At 38.1% G+C, this 19,468-nt stretch overlaps 1 protein-coding gene across 3 annotated transcripts in view; it reads right to left on the bottom strand.

The window, feature by feature from the left end:
* Window positions 1–19,468, bottom strand: part of gria2b (glutamate receptor, ionotropic, AMPA 2b) — a 155,733-nt gene that overhangs the window by 25,170 nt on the left and 111,095 nt on the right. For all 3 annotated transcript variants that reach the window (XM_060851650.1, XM_060851648.1, XM_060851649.1), the window contains exons 7-11: window positions 17,801–17,968; window positions 16,424–16,528; window positions 9,983–10,093; window positions 4,668–4,874; window positions 3,370–3,740 (exon numbers count right to left, since the gene is read on the bottom strand). In XM_060851650.1, coding sequence (XP_060707633.1) covers window positions 3,370–3,740; window positions 4,668–4,874; window positions 9,983–10,093; window positions 16,424–16,528; window positions 17,801–17,968 — 962 coding nt within the window. The remainder of the gene's footprint in view (window positions 1–3,369; window positions 3,741–4,667; window positions 4,875–9,982; window positions 10,094–16,423; window positions 16,529–17,800; window positions 17,969–19,468) is intronic.

Genomic DNA, 19,468 nt, shown 5'->3' with positions numbered 1-19,468 from the left:
TATGACTGGGGTTAAAATAAAGAAATAGTCTAAGTAAATTCCCATGACTGCTAATCCCATCTAATAACCAAGTAGCAACACTCCTTTGATTTTTTAAAAAAAATTCGGCAGAAGCACTTGCATATGTCTCCACTTAGCAGGATTGTAAAGATCACTGAACTTATGATATACCTGAGCAGATCTTTTGGTACCAAATTAATGTCCTTAATAGCATTAGACCTATTCTCCAAGTACTCAGTACCCTTCTTTATTTTGATAACAATAGAGTCAGGTGGGTTACTGATCAGTCACATTAACTTTTATATTCACAAAGATATTTCAGAATCAATAAGTAAAACAAAAATCAATCTTTAGAAAATCACAGCAAAGGTTAATGTCTGGTAATCTTACTCTGGCTCTCATCTCAAGGTTTCAATGGTTTTTTTTGGAAAGCACTGGGTTTGCTAATTTTGAAGTGCAATAATGGCCATATTTCATGTGTTAGTTCAAAACAGTCAGTACTGGCAGACAATTCCATGCTCTGAGCACTGTAATTCAACAATGAGGACATCATATTTGAACTGCTCAGCTACTTACCTAAAGGAAATAATTCCTCTGGTCATGCATTGAAGAACACGGCAAACCTGTGTTTGTTTCTTTAAATGAATTTAGGCAGTAATAAGACAAAGCAAGCAGAGAAATTCATCCCCCTTGGTGTCCACAAATCTGCACTTTCCAACTGTATATCTTAAGAGTGGGTGATTTCTCCTCTCTGTAGCCCAAGGACATTCACCCCCTGCTGAGATCATCTATTCCAGCACAGACCCCAGTAGTGGTCATGGAATCTATGGCTCAGGAAACAATGCAAGATGAATTTAATACTCATCATCAAAAGAAATGATTTTGTAATGCTCACGTTACTGTTTCTAATAGTTATAGCCTTTACTTTTTTTCCAGGTCTTTATAAATCTGAGAGTAATTTTATGGGATTGTCACCCAAATTTTAACGAAAGTACTAAATTACATGAAGATAAGAAAAAAAAACAAAAATCTAGCAGCAAAACATTGTTCCTTTTTTTTGTAAAAGACAGCTGCAATGAGGAGGATTTTTGAACCTTAACATTATGCACCAGGTTTCAAGAAATTATCAGAAATTAAGCTTTCCTCACCTGTCAAACCTATTAAAGGGAAAAGGGTACAGATATAAATTACATATGGTTTGTTTACTTTTTAATCAAAACAGTAAGAGTGGTTTAATAATTTTCTTCTTCCATGGAGTTGGAGTTTATCAATGTTCAATTGCACTTTCTAACCTAGATAAGAAATATATCACAAGGATTGAATATTCCATGTGCAATTCATCAGTGGATCTTAGTGACATCATAGCAGAGTTGAGCACTGCCAAGAGGCCATACACCTCACCTTTAGGAAAGAGGAAGACTGTTATATGCATCATTATCAACTATGATCACACACTTACTAATGGTAGAATAAGCAGATCTTAGAAGCAGTTACTCTGTCAATGAACCTTCAATATGTTACCATTCTTGTGTTATGAGTAGTGTCAATTATAAATTATGCATATAACTACGTCTCCAGTATTCTGACAAAACTAAAAATAGAAAACTAATTACCTGTTTTAGACCTGGACCACGAAAATAGATAGCATCATTCAAATAATGTCAACAGAAGAAATTAAGATGAATCCAGCAGCTAGCATGACAAGTTGTGAGCACATGAACAATGGTTGATTTTAGTGGTTATTTATCGGTTAACAATTATCATGGTTAGGTGTGACTAATATGTTGTTAATAAACTGCAAACAACTTGCTTGTAAGTAATTATTCATGAGTCATTCTTTTGTATATTTAAAATAACTAAACATACTTGTTTAACTATGAAAGGGGCGAGGGAAATATATTATTATTTTCTTAACTAACAAGATAGCTACCTCTCTTCAAATTATGATGCAGAATACAATTCATTTCTGTCTAAAATAGCTGTAAAGGTGCTTCAAATATGCAATACTGAGTCAAATATTGCCAGGCTAATGTTGAAAGTGCTGTACTTAGCTACAAATCTGGAAGGATAAAGTTACTAATCTAACCTAACAAAATAAATAATGTGCTAAACAATCCATGAACAAGACATACTAAATAGTGTGTAATTTTATGAAAATAGAAGATCAATATATAAAATATTCTGAATTTAGTAATTCATGACAACTATCTCTCAAAAATGCAGCAAATCTGTTTTAAGCCTTTACTTGATTCAAGGACTAGCAGTACTGTTCACATTAAATGTACAAGACTCAAGAATTTTAACTGATCATGGTTTAGATAAAGCTGAGCATGTATATTAGAAGGAACGTAAATTTTCAAAAAGTAGAAAAGCAAAGATGATTATGGCTGCCCTTAATATTAACTTTAGGTAAGATTCCCTAATGTATGGAAACAGGCCGCTCGGCCCAACAAGTCCACACCAACTCTCCAAACAGTAACCCATTCAGATCCATTCCCTTACCCTACTTTTACCCCTGACTAATGCAATTAACACTATGGCCAATTTAGCATGGCCAATTCACCTGACTTGCACATCTTTTAGATTGTTGGAGGAAACCCGAGCACCCAAAGGAAACCATGCAGATATGTGGAGAACATGCAAACTCCACACAGTCACCGAAGGCTGGAATCAAATTGGGATCCCTGACACTGTGAGGCAGCAGTGCTAATCACTGAGTTGCCCACAGTAGTACCTCAGATAAATACTTCTATCATATTTGATGCTTAGTAGTGGATTTCAATGAAAGATCTCAGCTGTCTCAATTACACCTTTGTCAACAAATTAATTTCAGAGCCAGGGATCTATTAAAATAAATTATTGTACTGGATATCCCTTTTTTTAAGTTTACCAAAAGCATGTTAATGTGAATAAGAAACAATTTGATGAATGGATGGGTGATAGTCTAACAAGGCAGGAAATTCTTACCATTTGTCATCATTCTTCTCGTTGGCTTCTGTTAGGTACACATAACCATTGATTGTAAATGGAAATATGCAGCAAAAACACGGTACCCCTCCAAGAGGACTAAATAATGACTGTAACCTTATGCATTTTACAGTCTCAGCAGCATGGTGTATATACATTCACTGTAGAATTACATGAATGATATTATAAGATATCATTTGTGTAATTTTTTGATCTAAATAAAATATGCATTTTTCCTTATTTTCCCTTTTTTTATAGCCAAAACATTCAAATAAATTTTCATGTTATTTCTTTTCTTGTTTTTATATTGGGAAACTATCTGATTTAAGTGCAAATGTATATCCACCATGGCATCAGATAGGGACCGAAAATACACAAAGCTAAAATGCTTGAGTGACCAACCTTGGCGAAATATCGCATCCTTGCTGCATAAAGGCACCCAGAGAAAACCAGAGACTATTAAATATCCCAAATTCATTAGTTTGGTCGTTACTTTGTGTTTCCCGTCCATCTTCGTATTCCTCAGTGTGCCACTCATATGGACTAAATCTGCTGACCAGGAATAAAACTACGCTGACCCCGATGTAAGCGAAGACAATGCACATCCAGATTTCATAGGCTAATGGATCTAGAAAGGAAAACACTCCTGGCTTTGACTTCTGGGGCTTCTTTATCATGATGGATATCCCAAGGCTCATGAAGGGCTTTGAAAAGTCGATCACCTCTTCTCTTACCAATGTTATTGTCAATGGGGCGACTGCAATATCTGCTTTCTGCAGAGACAAAACACAGGTAGAGAAAAAATATCATTATTAATGGGTAAGAATGTAATAGATTAACAATGTACTTTTAGCCAAGTAAAAATAATGTTCAAATACTGGCATTTTTCTAATTGTGTCTTTGATTATAATCATTCAATATTGATGAAGATGCTCTGTCAAAAAAAGTATCTTCTCTCCTTATTGATGCTTCTATGTATTTCCTGTTGTAATTTTAAATATAATTATGCACAGTTGATGTTACATCGTTGAGAGTAGTTGTTCCAACGCTATAGCTTCTGAATATTAGTCAAAGGAAGGCTGCAATTTAATTAAAATATAATATAATAAAATCACAACTGCCTTATCATTTAAAATTAAAAGATGATAAACTCAGTGCCCTGCTGGGCTTAGGCTTCATTTATTAATTTATGCACGCATATGAACAGTTCTTAATGATATGGAAACTGTTGGGTCTGGGGTGGTATTGTTTGTTTATCATGATTCCATGTAAAAGGATTTGATCCAACATCAAAAAATGAAATGTTGTTCAACAAATATTGCCAATTGCCAATTGCAGACCAATAGCAATTTTTTATTTAAAGGTTTGCATTTGTGCAACCAATCATGTAATGTGAAAATAGTTTACATTCATTCTTCATTAAATGTATCTTGTTACTTTAGGAAATGCAATTGTCCATCATCATCACATTTCCTTCATTTCTCAAAATAACAGAACAGAGTATCTTACTTATATATAGTCAATATTCAAATAAATGATAACATTTCCATAGGTTCTTACAATAGCCATATTGCCTATGTGTCAAAACCAGCATCATAACTTTATTCTCTTCTTGGCGATTATCCACTGTTGTGAAGGCATGTGTACTTTAATCATTGACTGCGCTGCAATAAATTCATTTAAATTATTTGTTACCTTACCCCATAGACCAGCTCTCCCACCATTCCATTCCAAACTTTAGTTTCCCCATCCCTAGCGCCGTACTTCCCATCAGGCACTATGGATAGTTTGTACTTAAAGCCACAATGTTTGGCTATTTCTGCAGCTAGATCAACACAATAGCCTTCGTACTGGTCATTTCCTTCGAATTGTTCATAATTTTTCTTCAGCATAACATAAGGTGATTCCTACGATAGAAAGTTTGCATCATTAAGCAGAATCTTTTTAAAGGTCAATTTCATGTTATACAGCATTCTCTGAAAATTATGGCATTCTTTGGCTCAGCTAGTTTTGGTCTAGCAGATGGAAAGTTCACAATAGATGGACTTTCTTCCAAGCCTGTGGGAGAATTTATGAACTCTATTTGTTGCCTGATTTGGATGGCACAACAAATGATAGAAGTTTACTGTCTGGGAAAATGTGGATACAAACCCCATTGTCTTTTCCATTGGTTATCATCTTAGCAGTCCAATGAACCAGCATCAGTAACATTACTGTATATAAAACAATAAGGCTCTAAAGTAACATTTACATCTATGAAAAACCACTAAAATTGCTAACAATGGTTATTATTGTTTAAATGTTACCTAAAGAATTCAGAAAACTTCTATCAGATCACCTCATCCTCTGATTTTCAAATGAGAACAAACCGAGTTTGTCCAATCTCTCTTCATAGCTAAGATCCTCCAAACCATCCTAATAAACCATTTCTGTATCCTGTCCAATGCCTCCACATCCCTCTGGTAGCATGTTGACCAGAACTGTACATAATATTCCAAATGTGGCCAAACCCAAGTTTTATGTAGCTGCAAAATGGCTTGCCAATTTTTATACCCTATGTCCCGACCGATGAAGATGAGCATGCCGTGTGCCTTCTTGACCACCTCATCCTCTTGTGTTGCCACTTTCAGGGAACTGTAGACCTGCACGCCTAGATCCCTCTATATGCTGATGCTACTAAGGGTTCTGCCATATATTGTATACTTCTCTCCTGCATGAGATCTTCCAAAATACATCACCTTGCATTTGTCCTGAAGAAACTCCATCTGCTTTGTTCAAATCTCCAGCTTATTTATATCCTGCTGTATCATTTGGCAACTCTTCTCACTATCCTCAGCTCCATTGATGTTTGCGTCACCTGAAAACTTACTAATCAGGTCACATACATTCTCCTTCAAATCACCTTATATTACAAACAACAGGGATTCCAATACTGATCCCTGCAGAACACCAATGTGTTCAGATCTCCAGTCAGAAAAATACTATTCCCCTCCTTCTCTCTGTGTTCCATGACTAAGCCAGTTCTGTATCTAACTTATTAGCACACCACAGATCACATGTGACTTCATCTTTTGTATCAAGGCTGTAATGAGGTAATAAGCTCTCCACAGGGAGAATCAGGTTATTGTTAATCAAGTGCTGCTAATAGCACGAATGATGACATTTTCTGTCACTTGACTAATTATCAAGAGTAGATGGACTTCAGTTCTGTTGACTCTGAGCATGGTGCTACATTGGAGGCCCTGGTCTTTGATCATACCCTTCCTCAGGTGTCGAAAAATTATGTTGGCCCACTAAATGTGGGATTAAAGCACATCATTAATGTCTGTGCTTGTTGACAGTTGACTTCAAAGATAAGGAAATGGTTCACATTGTCCAAGGCCTTGGTGTGGAATTTTGTGGTCTAGCAAGTGTGGTTTAGGAGGAACAGATTGGTGGAGAACCTTAATCTTCTGGATATTTTGTTTTCTTTCTTCTGTTCTCTGTACACAAATAAACCTCATTGAAGGTGTTGACAGTGGCTTAGAGCCCGACACACTGAAATTTGCATAGACACAAACATTGTCTGCATGCAAAAACACTTTTACTGTTTCTTTGTCAAGTGACCGAGCATCTCTTGATAGGTCCCAATTATGAAGGCTTTGATGGTAAGTGAGGTATTGTGGATGCTCTGCCTCTCTGGGTCACAACGAGTCATCAAGTTGACATTGAGGCAACGGCTGAACAGAGTTCTCTTATCAGGGCTCCTCGGATGCTGCCTGTACTGCTGTGCTCTTCCAGCACCACTAATCCAAACTCTTATCAGGGAGTTTGAGTGCACCAGCATCAATTTTCCAGTGGCATTATTTCTAGGCCAGATCCTAGTACAATGCTTGCACATTGCTTTTAGATTGAGTGGTGTATTGCCTTGACTTCAGTCATCAATGTCACAGTTAATGGTAGCTTCCATTTGAAAGTATTTGCAATCAAAGAGTTGGTTGCTTGTGAGAAATGAGCAATGTTTCATCATTACAACTTCCTTCAACCTTGGGATGCTGAAGTGGCTGTTCTTCACTCACATGGATGTGACTTAACAAGTTCCAACAGTAACAAAGCCTGGGCAGCAGACATTATAAGAGTGCAAGTGGATATGCAGGTTGTTTTCTGAAATGTGCAATTCATCAATGTAATTTGGATGTAACATGATTGGTGGATTGGGGAGCAATTTTTTAATGTGAATCCATCCCCTGCATTAGACGTTGCAGTACACTGATGGCTGGACTCGCATGGCTTGACATCACATGGTCAGTTGGCTCACACGCTTTCCTGAAACATACAGTGCTGAACTCAGTAATTCTCAACCTTGTTTTTTTTTAAAATCTCTCTGTGTTTTCCAAGAATGTGGAAGGACAAAGTTGCAAGAATGTTGGCAGGAAGCATCCAGGTGAAAAAATCATGAGTGGTGATTATAAAAGACAGGCTATAACACTTGAACAGAAGCTAGATGTTATAAGGTGTTTCAGCATAATGTTCATGCAATAGGAATAAAGGAGTCGACGCTACGCACCAGTGGAGACAATGCAGAAAGAATTAAAACAAGTTGCATTGCTGGAACAAATCTGAGCACTAGCAAGTCTGTGAGATCATGAAAAAAGGAACTAGAGGAGATGGAGCAGCTTCTAAGTGTGTGGATAGAAGATCAATTGAATAAGCCACCTGGGACAACATTTCTCACCATAAATCAGAAAGCCTCATCAATTTATGAGAACCTAAGGAAAAAAGCTGAAAATCCTGCAGCTTTGCCTGCCTCAGCTCTAGTAGTACCTCGTTTGCTGGATTTAAGAACTTCTATGCTTTTCATGATGTAAAGTTATGTGGCAAAGCTGCCGGTGCAGATAAAGTTAAAAATCACACAACACCAGGTTACAGTCCAACAGGTTTATTTGGAAGCACTAGCTTTCCAAATACTGCTCCTTCATCAGGTGGTTGTGGAAGTTAAGATCATGCTCACAGAATTTATAGCCAAAGGAGTCCAGTGGCGATGTGATACAGTCAACAATCTCAGATTAAAACCTTAATGGGACATGCTGCTTTCTGTAATTTGATATGTAAATCCCAGAACTTCTTTTCAATTACATTTTCAAGATTGCTCAGCAGTTTTAGGAGATTTAATAAGGTATCCATAGTGAGTAAGCAGGAAAAGTTAGTAGCATGGAAGGATGAGGTGAGTAAGATGCTGCGAATAATACTGAGAGTTATCATCCATCTTGATGAGAGTTGTGCGGAGTGGCAGAATTAGAGTATGATGCAGCTGTTTGGGTGCGAGTTTGAAATGAGAAGATGGAGGCACAATTCCTTGTGGAGCACAGCAGATCATTGAAGTTTTCCCTTTCACTGCTGCATATTTTTTTGCCCATGCATAACACAGGCCTGGGCTGCTATCTCAGTCCAGGCCATCTATTTCTAGTAACGTGGCCTCCTTGGCAGTATAAAGGACATTTGGAGAATGCTGTCTTTTCTACTATTCAATCTACAAGTACCGCCATCTCCATGAAGCAGAATACCCTATTTCATTTTGGGGCCATGTCCTCAGTGATAACAGTTGAGCTCCACAGTGTAAGGATCAGCTCTTGGAGTGATGTGCAGCTGATGCCACCAATGCGGACACCAGAGGGTTCCAGCAGTGGTGAGCACTTCCATATTTTCTGATGTGTGCAAGAAAGGTGCTGTAGAGCGCATACACATAATCAATGAAGTGAAAAGTGGAAAATTACATGAAGAAAGTCGCTCCAAGCAATGGCAGACTGGGTGCCATGAATCTAACTCGACAAAACACTGAACTCAAAATGGTAAAATTCAGCCGTATGTTTTTCTCCTAATTCAGAATTAGAATGGCTTTGCAGGCTATACCTATTTAATGTAAAACGTGGCTTGAAAAATGCAATGTAAGGAAAAACAAAATAAATATATGTTGCCCTTCAGTAAACAAACTATTCACATAAATTTTAGATTCAGAAATTGCCTCCCTTCCACCACAGATGTCTCCTACAATGAAAGTCTGTTCTCCAAAGTTGGCAATGTCTGGGAAAAACCACTTTCTATCATAATGTGGAGTTCCATAATCCACTGACAAAATGCACACCTCCCCAGAGTGAGATTGATACAGCCACTACCTTCTTCTCATGCAGAAGAGCATTTTTCAAACATGGTGATCATTCATCCATTGCCATAACAAAACAAAACTAGCAGGATTAAGAATGTGGTATTTGCATTTCAACTTGACTCGTGATGTGAACACATCATCTGGATTAGTATTCAAAGAAAACAGAAATAATGAAGAGAAATGCCTGTAGTCTTAACTGATGATTCTGTGAAGAAATTATAAGGCTAATTTTGTGTCATAAATTTAATGTTCACTTCTTTTACTCATTATAAGTAAAAGTCCTTTAAGATAAATAGGTTTAATTTCCATTTTATGAATTAAATTCTCCACTGATGTTTGTTCCTTTTGATCAGGGTTAAAAAGAATTACTCAGATTTTTAATTTGCTGCCTGAACATAAAACAGAAAATGCAAGTCCACAAATTAACCTGTCAATGTTTCAAATATGTTATATAAAGTAAAATAATACTACAATTTAATGGCAATATATTTTCTTTTTTGAAGAAATTGTACTCTGAAATGTGAAATCAATATCTGGTAAAATTGATGTGGGCTATTAATAATTAAATGATAATTAATTGGTGCTGATCAAAGCATCTGGGATTTTGCAACAAAGGTTATTAAATTCTCAAAACAGGGAAATTAACAGTCGCAGAACGAAAATCAGAAAACATCTCCCAAGTCAAAGTTCAATGCTCCATAACTGATGCAATTATAGCAGAAGAAAGCATTTTTAATGAGATCAAAAATAACATCAACTGTTCAAGGACAAATTTATTTGCATTGCGAGAATATTGTAATTATTCATTTTGTTTCTATGCTAAGAATTTTAAGAATATTGAGAATTCTTTGCTATATGTGGTCAACAACATACCATGATACTTGTTACTACAACAGTTTTGTTCTCCATTCCTGCAGTCTCATTTCCACCGAGGAAATCTGTGGCTGTGACAACCATCTTGTCGACTTCATTCCAGTAGCCAATCTGCCAGTTTCACAACATAATTGTTAGATACTTAGTACTGTTTACATCATACACTGTTTTCAAAATACATCCACATCACTTTTTGTCATAACAGTAAACATAAATAAAAAACATACGAAGTCACTTATGGGACTAATATATAAATTCCCTAACAGTAACCAGATTGTATGATGGGGTGCACATGATGAAATAAAGGCAGCTTGTAGAGCAATCATCATGATTGATCTTTATTCTACATAAAGGTTGGACAAAGCAGATTTGCAAAGTCAACTCAGATAATGATTTTTCAATACAGCTTCTTAGAGCAGCACATTTGAGAGCTAACCAGAGAGCAAGTAATATAGTAATGTTCAACAACACGGGATTAATTGCTGATTTCAGAGTAAAGATACCTGAAGTTAGCAGTGATCAAAAAATGATTGAATCTCACCTTCAATTTGGAAGAGAGTTAACTTTGAAATGTAAACAAAAGCACTGCAGTTCTGAGGAAGATCTGGCTGATGTGAACCATGAAATTAAATTCAATGATAGGTCAATAGAAGTACAGGCACAGACAGTTTTGGAGATACTTCATAACAGTCAGCAAAGATACATTTAAGTGAGAAAGAAAATCTCTCAGAGAAGGGTACATCATCTGTGGCTAATGGAAGAAATTAAAGCAAATATCATGTTAAAAAGAAAAAGTCTACAATTTCAGAAAAATTACTCACAGGGAAAATATCTAAAAAAATGCAAATACAACTAAAAATGAATGAGGTGTTAAAGTCTGAAACAAAGCTAGTTAACAACACAAAATGTATAGTAAAAGCTTATTCAGGCATTTAAAGGAAAAGTAGTGAGAAAGTGAGCATTGGCACACTTCACATAGTGAGTTTGTAGATTGAATAATGGAAAATAAGGAAATGAGTACTCGGTCCCATCCCTCTAAAACCTTCTTATTCACTTACCCATCCAGATGCCTTTTAAATGTAATTGTACTCACCTCCACCACTTTTTCTGGTAGCTCACTGCACAGACACATGTAAAGGTACTCTTCAGGTCCTTTTTAAATCTTTCCCTTCTCACCTTAGACCTATGCCCTCTAGTTTTTGACTCCCCCACCAAAACTGAAGCCACTCTGGACTGGTTTCCATAAATGAAATATTTTTTGCAAACTATCAAAGTTCACCACAACATTATTTATTAAATGGTGAAGTTAACTTCAATTCAAGTTCATGTTCATTTAATCCATGTAAAATGTACCAATTTATTTCATAAATCAGATAAACTTGCTTGTGCAGTGTGAGCTGCATGGTCACAATTGAAGTCTTAAAAGTATGTTTGAAACCAAAATCTGATAAGATTCTATTTTTACAGATTTTTTTTTCTATGTTCTTAAATAATAGCAAATTTTCAGTACAGGTTAGGTGAATTGGCCATGTTAAATTGCCCTTAGTTTTAGGTGAGGGGGTAAATGTAGGGAAATGGGTCTGGGTGGGTTGCGCTTCGGCGGTTCAGTGTGGACTTGTTGGGCCAAAGGGCCTGCTTTCACACTGTAAGTAATCTAATCTAATCTAAACTTCTTCCTACTAGCTTAACAACTTACTCATATTCAACTTGGTATGCTGTCTCTTGAAAAGTGTAGACCCATGCTCCCCACATTCACAACAGATCTGAAATGTCTCAACTTGTGTAACATTAACTTCCTGTTTAAAGGAGGAATTCCACCCCAAAAAGTGGAGAAGATTAGATTTTAAGGAGGGGCTGCCTTGTTTATTCCAAGTATAAACTTTAGAGACTACCTTAATCCATTGAAACAACACTTCAAACAATAAAAATGTACAATACCATATTCCAGCCAGTCAACATTATAACACTTTCTGCACCTTTCTTCAATACATCAAGGTATGAATAACATTCTGTTGCCCACTACTGCCTACAAAATAGGAAACAAGTGCCAAAACCTCAAATATCCATTTTTTAAAAAATCATTCACAGAAAGTGAGTGTTGCTAGCTCGGTCAGCATTTGTTGTGCATCCCATATTGCCCCAGAGGACAATTAAGAGTCAACCACATTGCTGTGGGTCTGGAGTCACATGCATGTCTGGCTAGGCAAGGATGGCAGTCACCTTTCCTAAAGGACATGAAGTGAACCATATTGGTTTTACCGATAAGTAGCAACGTTAAATTGGAAAATAGCAAATATAATTCCTCTCTTCAAGAAAAGAGATAAGAAGCTGAAAACTCAGGGTAGTTAGCTCAACGTGTTTTCAGAAAAATGCTGGAATCTATTACTAAAGAGGTTATAACAGGGCACTGAGAAAATCCCAGGGCAATTAGGCAGAGTCAACATGATTTTGTGAAGATGAAATCATATTTGAATGACTTATTAAAGTTCTTTGAGGAAGGACCAAGCAAGGTGGATAAAGGGTTGTACTTCTTTGCATTTCTTGAAGGCATTTCACAAAGTCCACATTAAATGTGACAGAACCCATGGTGTAGGGAATAATATATTAGCATGGATAGAGGATTAGTTAGCTTACTAGGAGCAAAAAGGTTAACAAGATGAAATGAGTAGCATGCCAGAGAAACCAGTGATGGGACCTCAGCTAATTACAATCAATATTAATGACTTGGATGAAATGATTGAATATCTGGTTGTTAAACTTGATGACACAAAATGTGGTAGGAAAGTAAGTTATGAAGGGAAAATAAGCAGTCTGATGTACAGAGAGATCTGTGTGCCCTATGTGTCCTGCAGGTGCATCAAATGGAATGTTATCATCTTTAAAGAAGAATGGGATATGTAAGTTGTACAGGGAATTTGTTAGACTACATCTAACAACAGTCCAAAAATGTGCAGGTTAGATGAATTACCACTAGTGTTAGGTGAAGGGGTAAATGTAGGGGTCTGGGTGGGTTGTTCTTCGGAGGGTTGGTGTGGACTTGTTGGGTCGAAGGGCCCGTTTCCATACTGCAAGCAATCTAATCTAATCTAATCTACTGTACTAGAACAAAGAACGATGCAGCACAGGAACAGGCCCTTCAGCTCTCCAAGCCTGCGCTGACACATTTTGCCCTTCGATACTGAAAATGTCTTGACTTACGGGATCCATATCCCTCTATTCCCTTCCTATATTGGTATTCATCCAGATGCTTCTTGAATGCTGCTATTGTGTCTGCATCCATCACCTCCTCTGACAGTGCATTCCAGGCACTCACCAGCCTCTGTGTGAAAAACATCTCTCGCACATCTCTTTTAAATTTTCCCCTGCCCTCGCACCTCAAACCTGCATTCCCTAGTAATTGACCCCTCCACCCTGGGAAAAAGCTGCATACTTTCCATTCTATCTTTGCCATTCATAATCTTATAAACTTCTGTCAGGTCGCTCCTCAACTTCTCCTACACTAGTGAAAACAAACCCAGACTATCCAAGCTTTCTGCATAGTTAAAACCCCCATACTAGGCAACCTTTTCTGTACCCTCTCCAAAGCATCCACATCCTTCTGGCAGTGTGGTGACCAGGACTGTACTCAATATTTTAAGTATTGCCTTACTGAAATTCAATAAAACTGCAGTATAACTTGTCTATCCTTATACTCAATGCTCCTTCCAATGAAGGCAAGCATGGCATAGGCCTTGTTACTGCTTGATCCACCTGCGGTGCCGATCTGTAGACCTGCACACCCAGATCTGTCTGCATATCAAAACTCCGAGGATTCTACCATTCACTGTATAAAAGGGGTCATGAAAAGTCATTAGCAAATAGGATTAAGGAGAATCCCAATGTTTTTATACAAATATAAAAAACAATAGGGTAGCCAGGGAAAAAGTATTGGTCTAGATTAGAGTATTGCTGGAACAGCATACCAGGTCTGGCAGCATCCGAGTAGCAGGAAAGTCGACATTTCGGGCAAAAACCCTTCATTAGGAATAGAGCAGGGACCCTACAGGGTGGAGAGATAAATGAGAGCGGGGTAGGGGTGGGGAGAAAGTAGCATAGAGTACAATAAGTGGATGGGGATAGGGATGGAGGTGATAGGTCAGAGAGGAGGGTGGGGGAAGGTAGCAAAGAGTACATGGGTGAATGGGGTGGGGATGATAGGTCAGAGAGGAGGGTGGAGTGGATAGGTGGAAAGGAAGATAGGCAGGTAGGACAGGTCATGGGGATGGTGCTGAACTGGGAAAAAGTAGGCCCACTCAAGACATGGGAGGAAATGTATGCGTGGAGGTAGAAGAAGTGGGTGAAGTCCTAAATGAATACTTTGTATCGGTATTCACCAGACAGCATTTCAGGGAAGGGACTGTTGAATTTCTAAGTCAAGTTGCTAATAAAAAGGAAGATGTGTTGCGCATCTTAAGTCTCCAGGTCCTGATTGGATCGATTGCAGAATATTGAGGGAGGCATGAGTACAAATTGCTAGAGCATTGACAGACATCTTTGCACCCTCTTTCGCCACAGGTGAGGTCTCAGAGAACTGGAGAATAATCAATGTTGTCCCATTGTTTAAGAAAAGCACGAGGGATAATCCAGGAAATTGCAGGCCTGTGAGCCTCACATACTTTATATAACTTTAATTCTGTTATGTAAGATGGGGCAAAGTTATGCAAATCAGTTCTCAAATTTCCACTGACTGATTTATGAGATGGGGGATTTATGCTGACAGAAAGTGACGACTGCAGATGCTGGAGATCAGAGTTGAAGAGTATGGTGCTGGAAAAGCACAGCCGGTCAGGCAGCATCCGAGGAGCAGGAGAGTCAATGTTTCAGGCATAAGCCCTTCGTCAGGAAAGAGGCTTGTGGGCCAAGGGGGCTGAGAGATAAATGGGACAGGGGGTGTGGTTGGGAGAAAAATAGATGGGAAGGAAGATGGACATTTAGGACCATTCAAGGGGGCAGTGCCGAGTTGGGAGGTTGGGAATGGGGTAAGGTGGGGGTGAGGGGAAATGGGAATACTGGTGAAATCACATTGATCCCATCTGGTTGAAGTATGCAAAGATGGAAGATGAGGAGTTCTTCTGTCCTGGGACACTTCAACTACACAGGATCTTATCCCAGTCCCAACCTCCCCAATCCGCACTGCCCCCTTGAACAGTCCTACCTGTCCATTAGATTAGATTAGATTAGATTACTTACAGTATGGAAACAGGCCCTTCAGCCCAACAAGTCCACACCGACCCGCCGAAGCGCAACCCACCCATACCCCGACATTTACCCCTTACGTAACACTACGGGCAATTTAGCATGGCCAATTCACCTGACCCGCACATCTTTTGGACTGTGGGAGGAAACCGGAGCACCCGGAGGAAACCCACGCAGACATGGGGAGAACGTGCAAACTCCACACAGTCAGTCACCTGAGTCGGGAATTGAACCCGGGTCCCAGGCGCTGTGAGGCAGCAGTGCTAACCACTGTGCCACCGTGCCGTCCATCTTCCTTCCCAACTATCCACTCCACCCTCCTTTCTGGCCTATCATCTTCACCCCCATCTTTATTTATCTATCCCATTCCCACCTACCCACCCCTCAGCCCCAACCCCCTCCCATTTATGTCTCAGCCCCCCGGTCCACTAGCCTCATTCCTGATGAAGGGCTTATGCTCAAAACATCAACTCTCCTGCTCTTCGGATGCTGCCTGACTCACACTCTTTGATTTATGGTGAAAGGCAAAGTTGGAATAGCTGATATCCATTGGAGTATAGAAGACTTTGAAGTAATTATATTGGAAGATATAAGATCTTGCAGAAACTCAACAAGGTTGATGGTGAAAGCATGTTTCCCCTTGTAGGTGGGATATCATTTAAAATTCGGGAGGTTGGGAGAATTTTTTTCTCAAAGAGCTTCAGGGTTGGTGAAACTCTCTTTCTCAGAGAGCAGTGGTGGCAGATTCATTGTATTTTTCAATGTTAAGTCAGATAAATTTTCGTTTACCAAGGAAGTCAAGAAAATGAGGTGATAGCAGAAAAGTGGAACTGAGACCACAAACTGAAGAGCCAAGAATCTCATTGAAGATTGATAAGGTTAGAGGAGCCAATCCTACTTTGTATGTTTGATGCAGAGTTTGCTAGCCAAAGCTGAAGTCAGTCAAATAATTCAGATTTTGCTCCTTCTTTAAATATAGTAACATAATAAATTTGCCATCAGGAAATGACATGAGATGCTCCCAAAAAATTCCTAGAATTAGAATAATATTTGATCATTGCATAATTCATAATCAACATCTGAAGACCATACTGGAATGTGAATCACTTCTTCCAAGGTGTCAATAAGTTAACAATAAATTATTGATATTCAAAGAGATAACCTGAAAAAATTGTCAGACAGATTGATCAGATATAGCACTGTTACCTTGCGGGGACCATTGTTTTTGAGTTCCATGATATTAACTGTATAATTGACTCTTCTTCCAAATTGATCAAACTGAATATTTCCAGTTAAACCATCAATGCGAACCTATATCAGGGAATGAGGAGGAAATAACATTATTCAATTTTTGTGAAGTATAATTTAACTTCATGTTGTCAAATTTTAACAACTAATTGCACTGTCAATAAAAGCATTCTGCAGGGTTCAATTATCAAGATAGAGCTAGAATGTTACCCATGATGAGTACCTGTTGGCAATGTAATTATTGCAGAGAATTCATTTTTTAAAAGAAAATTGGTTCATTTTGCAATGTTGCCGCTGACACATAAAGACAGATAGCACTAATACCCCTTGGCCATTTGCAGTTAATTGAGCTGCTATTACCCAAAATCCAACTTGAAAAATGGATCTGACAATGACAAAGATTCTTCTGGGAAATACCAGTTAGAAAGAAAATTACTTTGAACCACAGCAATCCCTTATGTTTCACAATGCGGAATAAAACTGATCGTCTAGCTCATTCTGTATAAATTTTGGCAGTCCCCACAAATGCTATTAACCAGGTGACAAAGAGGTAATGAGTGTAGGAGTTTTAGTGACATCAGACTTTTTAATAGATTATAACCTGGAGTGAAGAAAATATATTCAGGCCAGATCTAATTCAGTGAATACCGATTTTTGCATTGGATGATCACTGAATAATACAACAGCCTAGATTGCTTAACATATCACAGAAACAGTTTCTAAGTTTCTCTGCCAGTAAATAATTGCAGTCTCCCTATATCTCGCTCCTACAGTTAGAAGCTGTGGAAATGCCTTCGGGAGATGGACTGCAGAGATTTCAGAAGAAGGTTTCACAGGATAATCTCAAGAGTAAGTAAAGGGAGATAATAAATGCTGGTCTTGCTAGCACTGCCCACATTCTTAGTGTGAATTACAAAAATATGTTACATTAACATATGGTAAGCAGCAGAACAGCTTTTGACCTAGTTGGTGAAATACATCACTAAATACAGAGCAGATAATACTTTTAAAAGATATTAGCATATACAATCTGTAATTTGTTTTCAAAGGAGTGCCAATTTATGAAAATTATGGTCGAAGGTCAAGGAAATTTTGAGATAGGAAATCATCCTGAGCACTGACTCAAGCGGTTGGTTCTGGATCAGCTGCCCATTATCTGCAGCAACTGGTTTCCATTTCTATTGACTGCAATGGAAATGAATATCAGACATTGCATTTAACAGAGAGCTCATCCAATATGAGCCGTTTCACACCACTACCAAAGTGATTTCCACCTCATGGCATAATTTGTATGTTTTAAATGCTTCTGCTTCATAAAAATGAAAAGGTACTTACCAATTTTAGTGCTCTTTCTATTTCAATTCCCTGCCCCCAGGGTACAGCAGGATTGGCAAGACAGTCTCCAGTGCTACCTCTCCTAGAGATGTCAATTCGCTGTTTGCGTAGATAGCGGAATGCTTCAGTCATCACTTGAACAGCATCATAGGTCAAAGCAGAGGTATACTGAAAAAGAAAGAGAATGATGGAGAAAGAGCTTGTACTTATACAGCATCTTTTATGATTGCCAGATATCCCAAGTATTCCAGGCAGCGAAACACTCCCTAAGGAATAGACACTGCTGCTATGTCGAGACAAAAGAAAAACTGCAGATGCTGGAATCCACACCCGAAACATTGACTTTTCCACCTCCTGAGACTGCTGCTATGTAGACAACTGTAAGAAAATGTTTGAACACAACAAGCTCCACAAGCAGTATTGAGATAACTGATTAAATAATCTGTATTTGGGAGATAACCTATTGGTTAAAATACAAAAGAAAAAGTTATAAATCATGTGCTGGTGTAATCCCCTCAGGTTCTCCTTAAGCCCCAATGTTTCACCTTTAAAAACTGATATCCTGGACAATGAGGTACAGGTATGAGCAATAAGTCCATTTTCACATAATAGGCTTTTGGTCAGTTACTAAATGCAAAGAATCCTTTCTTTAAGGTACCCCAGGTAGTTGCCAAAAACAGACATTAGACCTTTTCATATGTTAATTAGTTGCTTAGATCTGTATTGAAAGACTGCTTTTTTTGTCCTCGTCCAGGAAGTAAGGAGACTGGTTTGTTTGAATTCTTTTCACTCTTCATGCAGATGGAAAAACAAGCACATTGTCAAAACTTCTTTTTGAATGTTCTTTGAGAGTCAGGAAGAGCAAAAGTGCAAAGATCACACAAAATACTGTTATTTCCGATTCACGCTCCAAGAGTGAAATGCCAGACCTACTCAAGAAGGAATCAAGTTCCTGTACATGTCTTGATTTCATTATTATCCACATTTGAATTATACAACTGACAAGAATCAAATTAAGAATCAACAATTGATTTTCTGCAATTAGGTGGAACATTATTTTTATGCAAATAATGTTGATCTTGCTACCATCTTGATAATACTTGGAAATATAGTGCCAGTGCAAACATTTAAAACGCCTTGCTCACATACTGACAGAGCTCTGATCATTCAAATTTTCAAATGTTATAGAATCTTACAGCACGGAATCAGACCCTTCTGTCCAAATAGTCCATACCGACCATGTTCCCAAACTAAACTTAGTCCCACTTATCTGGTGTTTAGCCCATATCCGTCCAAATCTTTCCAATCCATGTACTTATCCTAATGTCTTTTAAATGTTGTAAATGTACCCGCATCTACCATTTCCTCCTGAAGTTCATTCCAAACAATAACCACTCTCTGTATAAAAATAGTGCCCCTCAAATCCTTTTGAAATTTTCTTGATTCACCTTTAAATATGCCCTCTTTTCTTGAACTTCCCCACATGAGTGAAAGACTGCTTTTTTTGTCCTCGTCCAGGAAGTAAGGAGACTGTGGTTTGTTTGAATTCTTTTCACTCTTCATGCAGATGGAAAAACAAGCACATTGTCAAAACTTCTTTTTGAATGTTCTTTGAGAGTCAGGAAGAGCAAAAGTGCAAAGATCACACAAAATACTGTTATTTCCGAT

This window comes from Hemiscyllium ocellatum, chromosome 36, assembly GCF_020745735.1.
Source record: "Hemiscyllium ocellatum isolate sHemOce1 chromosome 36, sHemOce1.pat.X.cur, whole genome shotgun sequence".
NCBI lineage: Eukaryota > Metazoa > Chordata > Chondrichthyes > Orectolobiformes > Hemiscylliidae > Hemiscyllium > Hemiscyllium ocellatum.
This window is presented reverse-complemented; position numbering and strand designations above follow the sequence as displayed.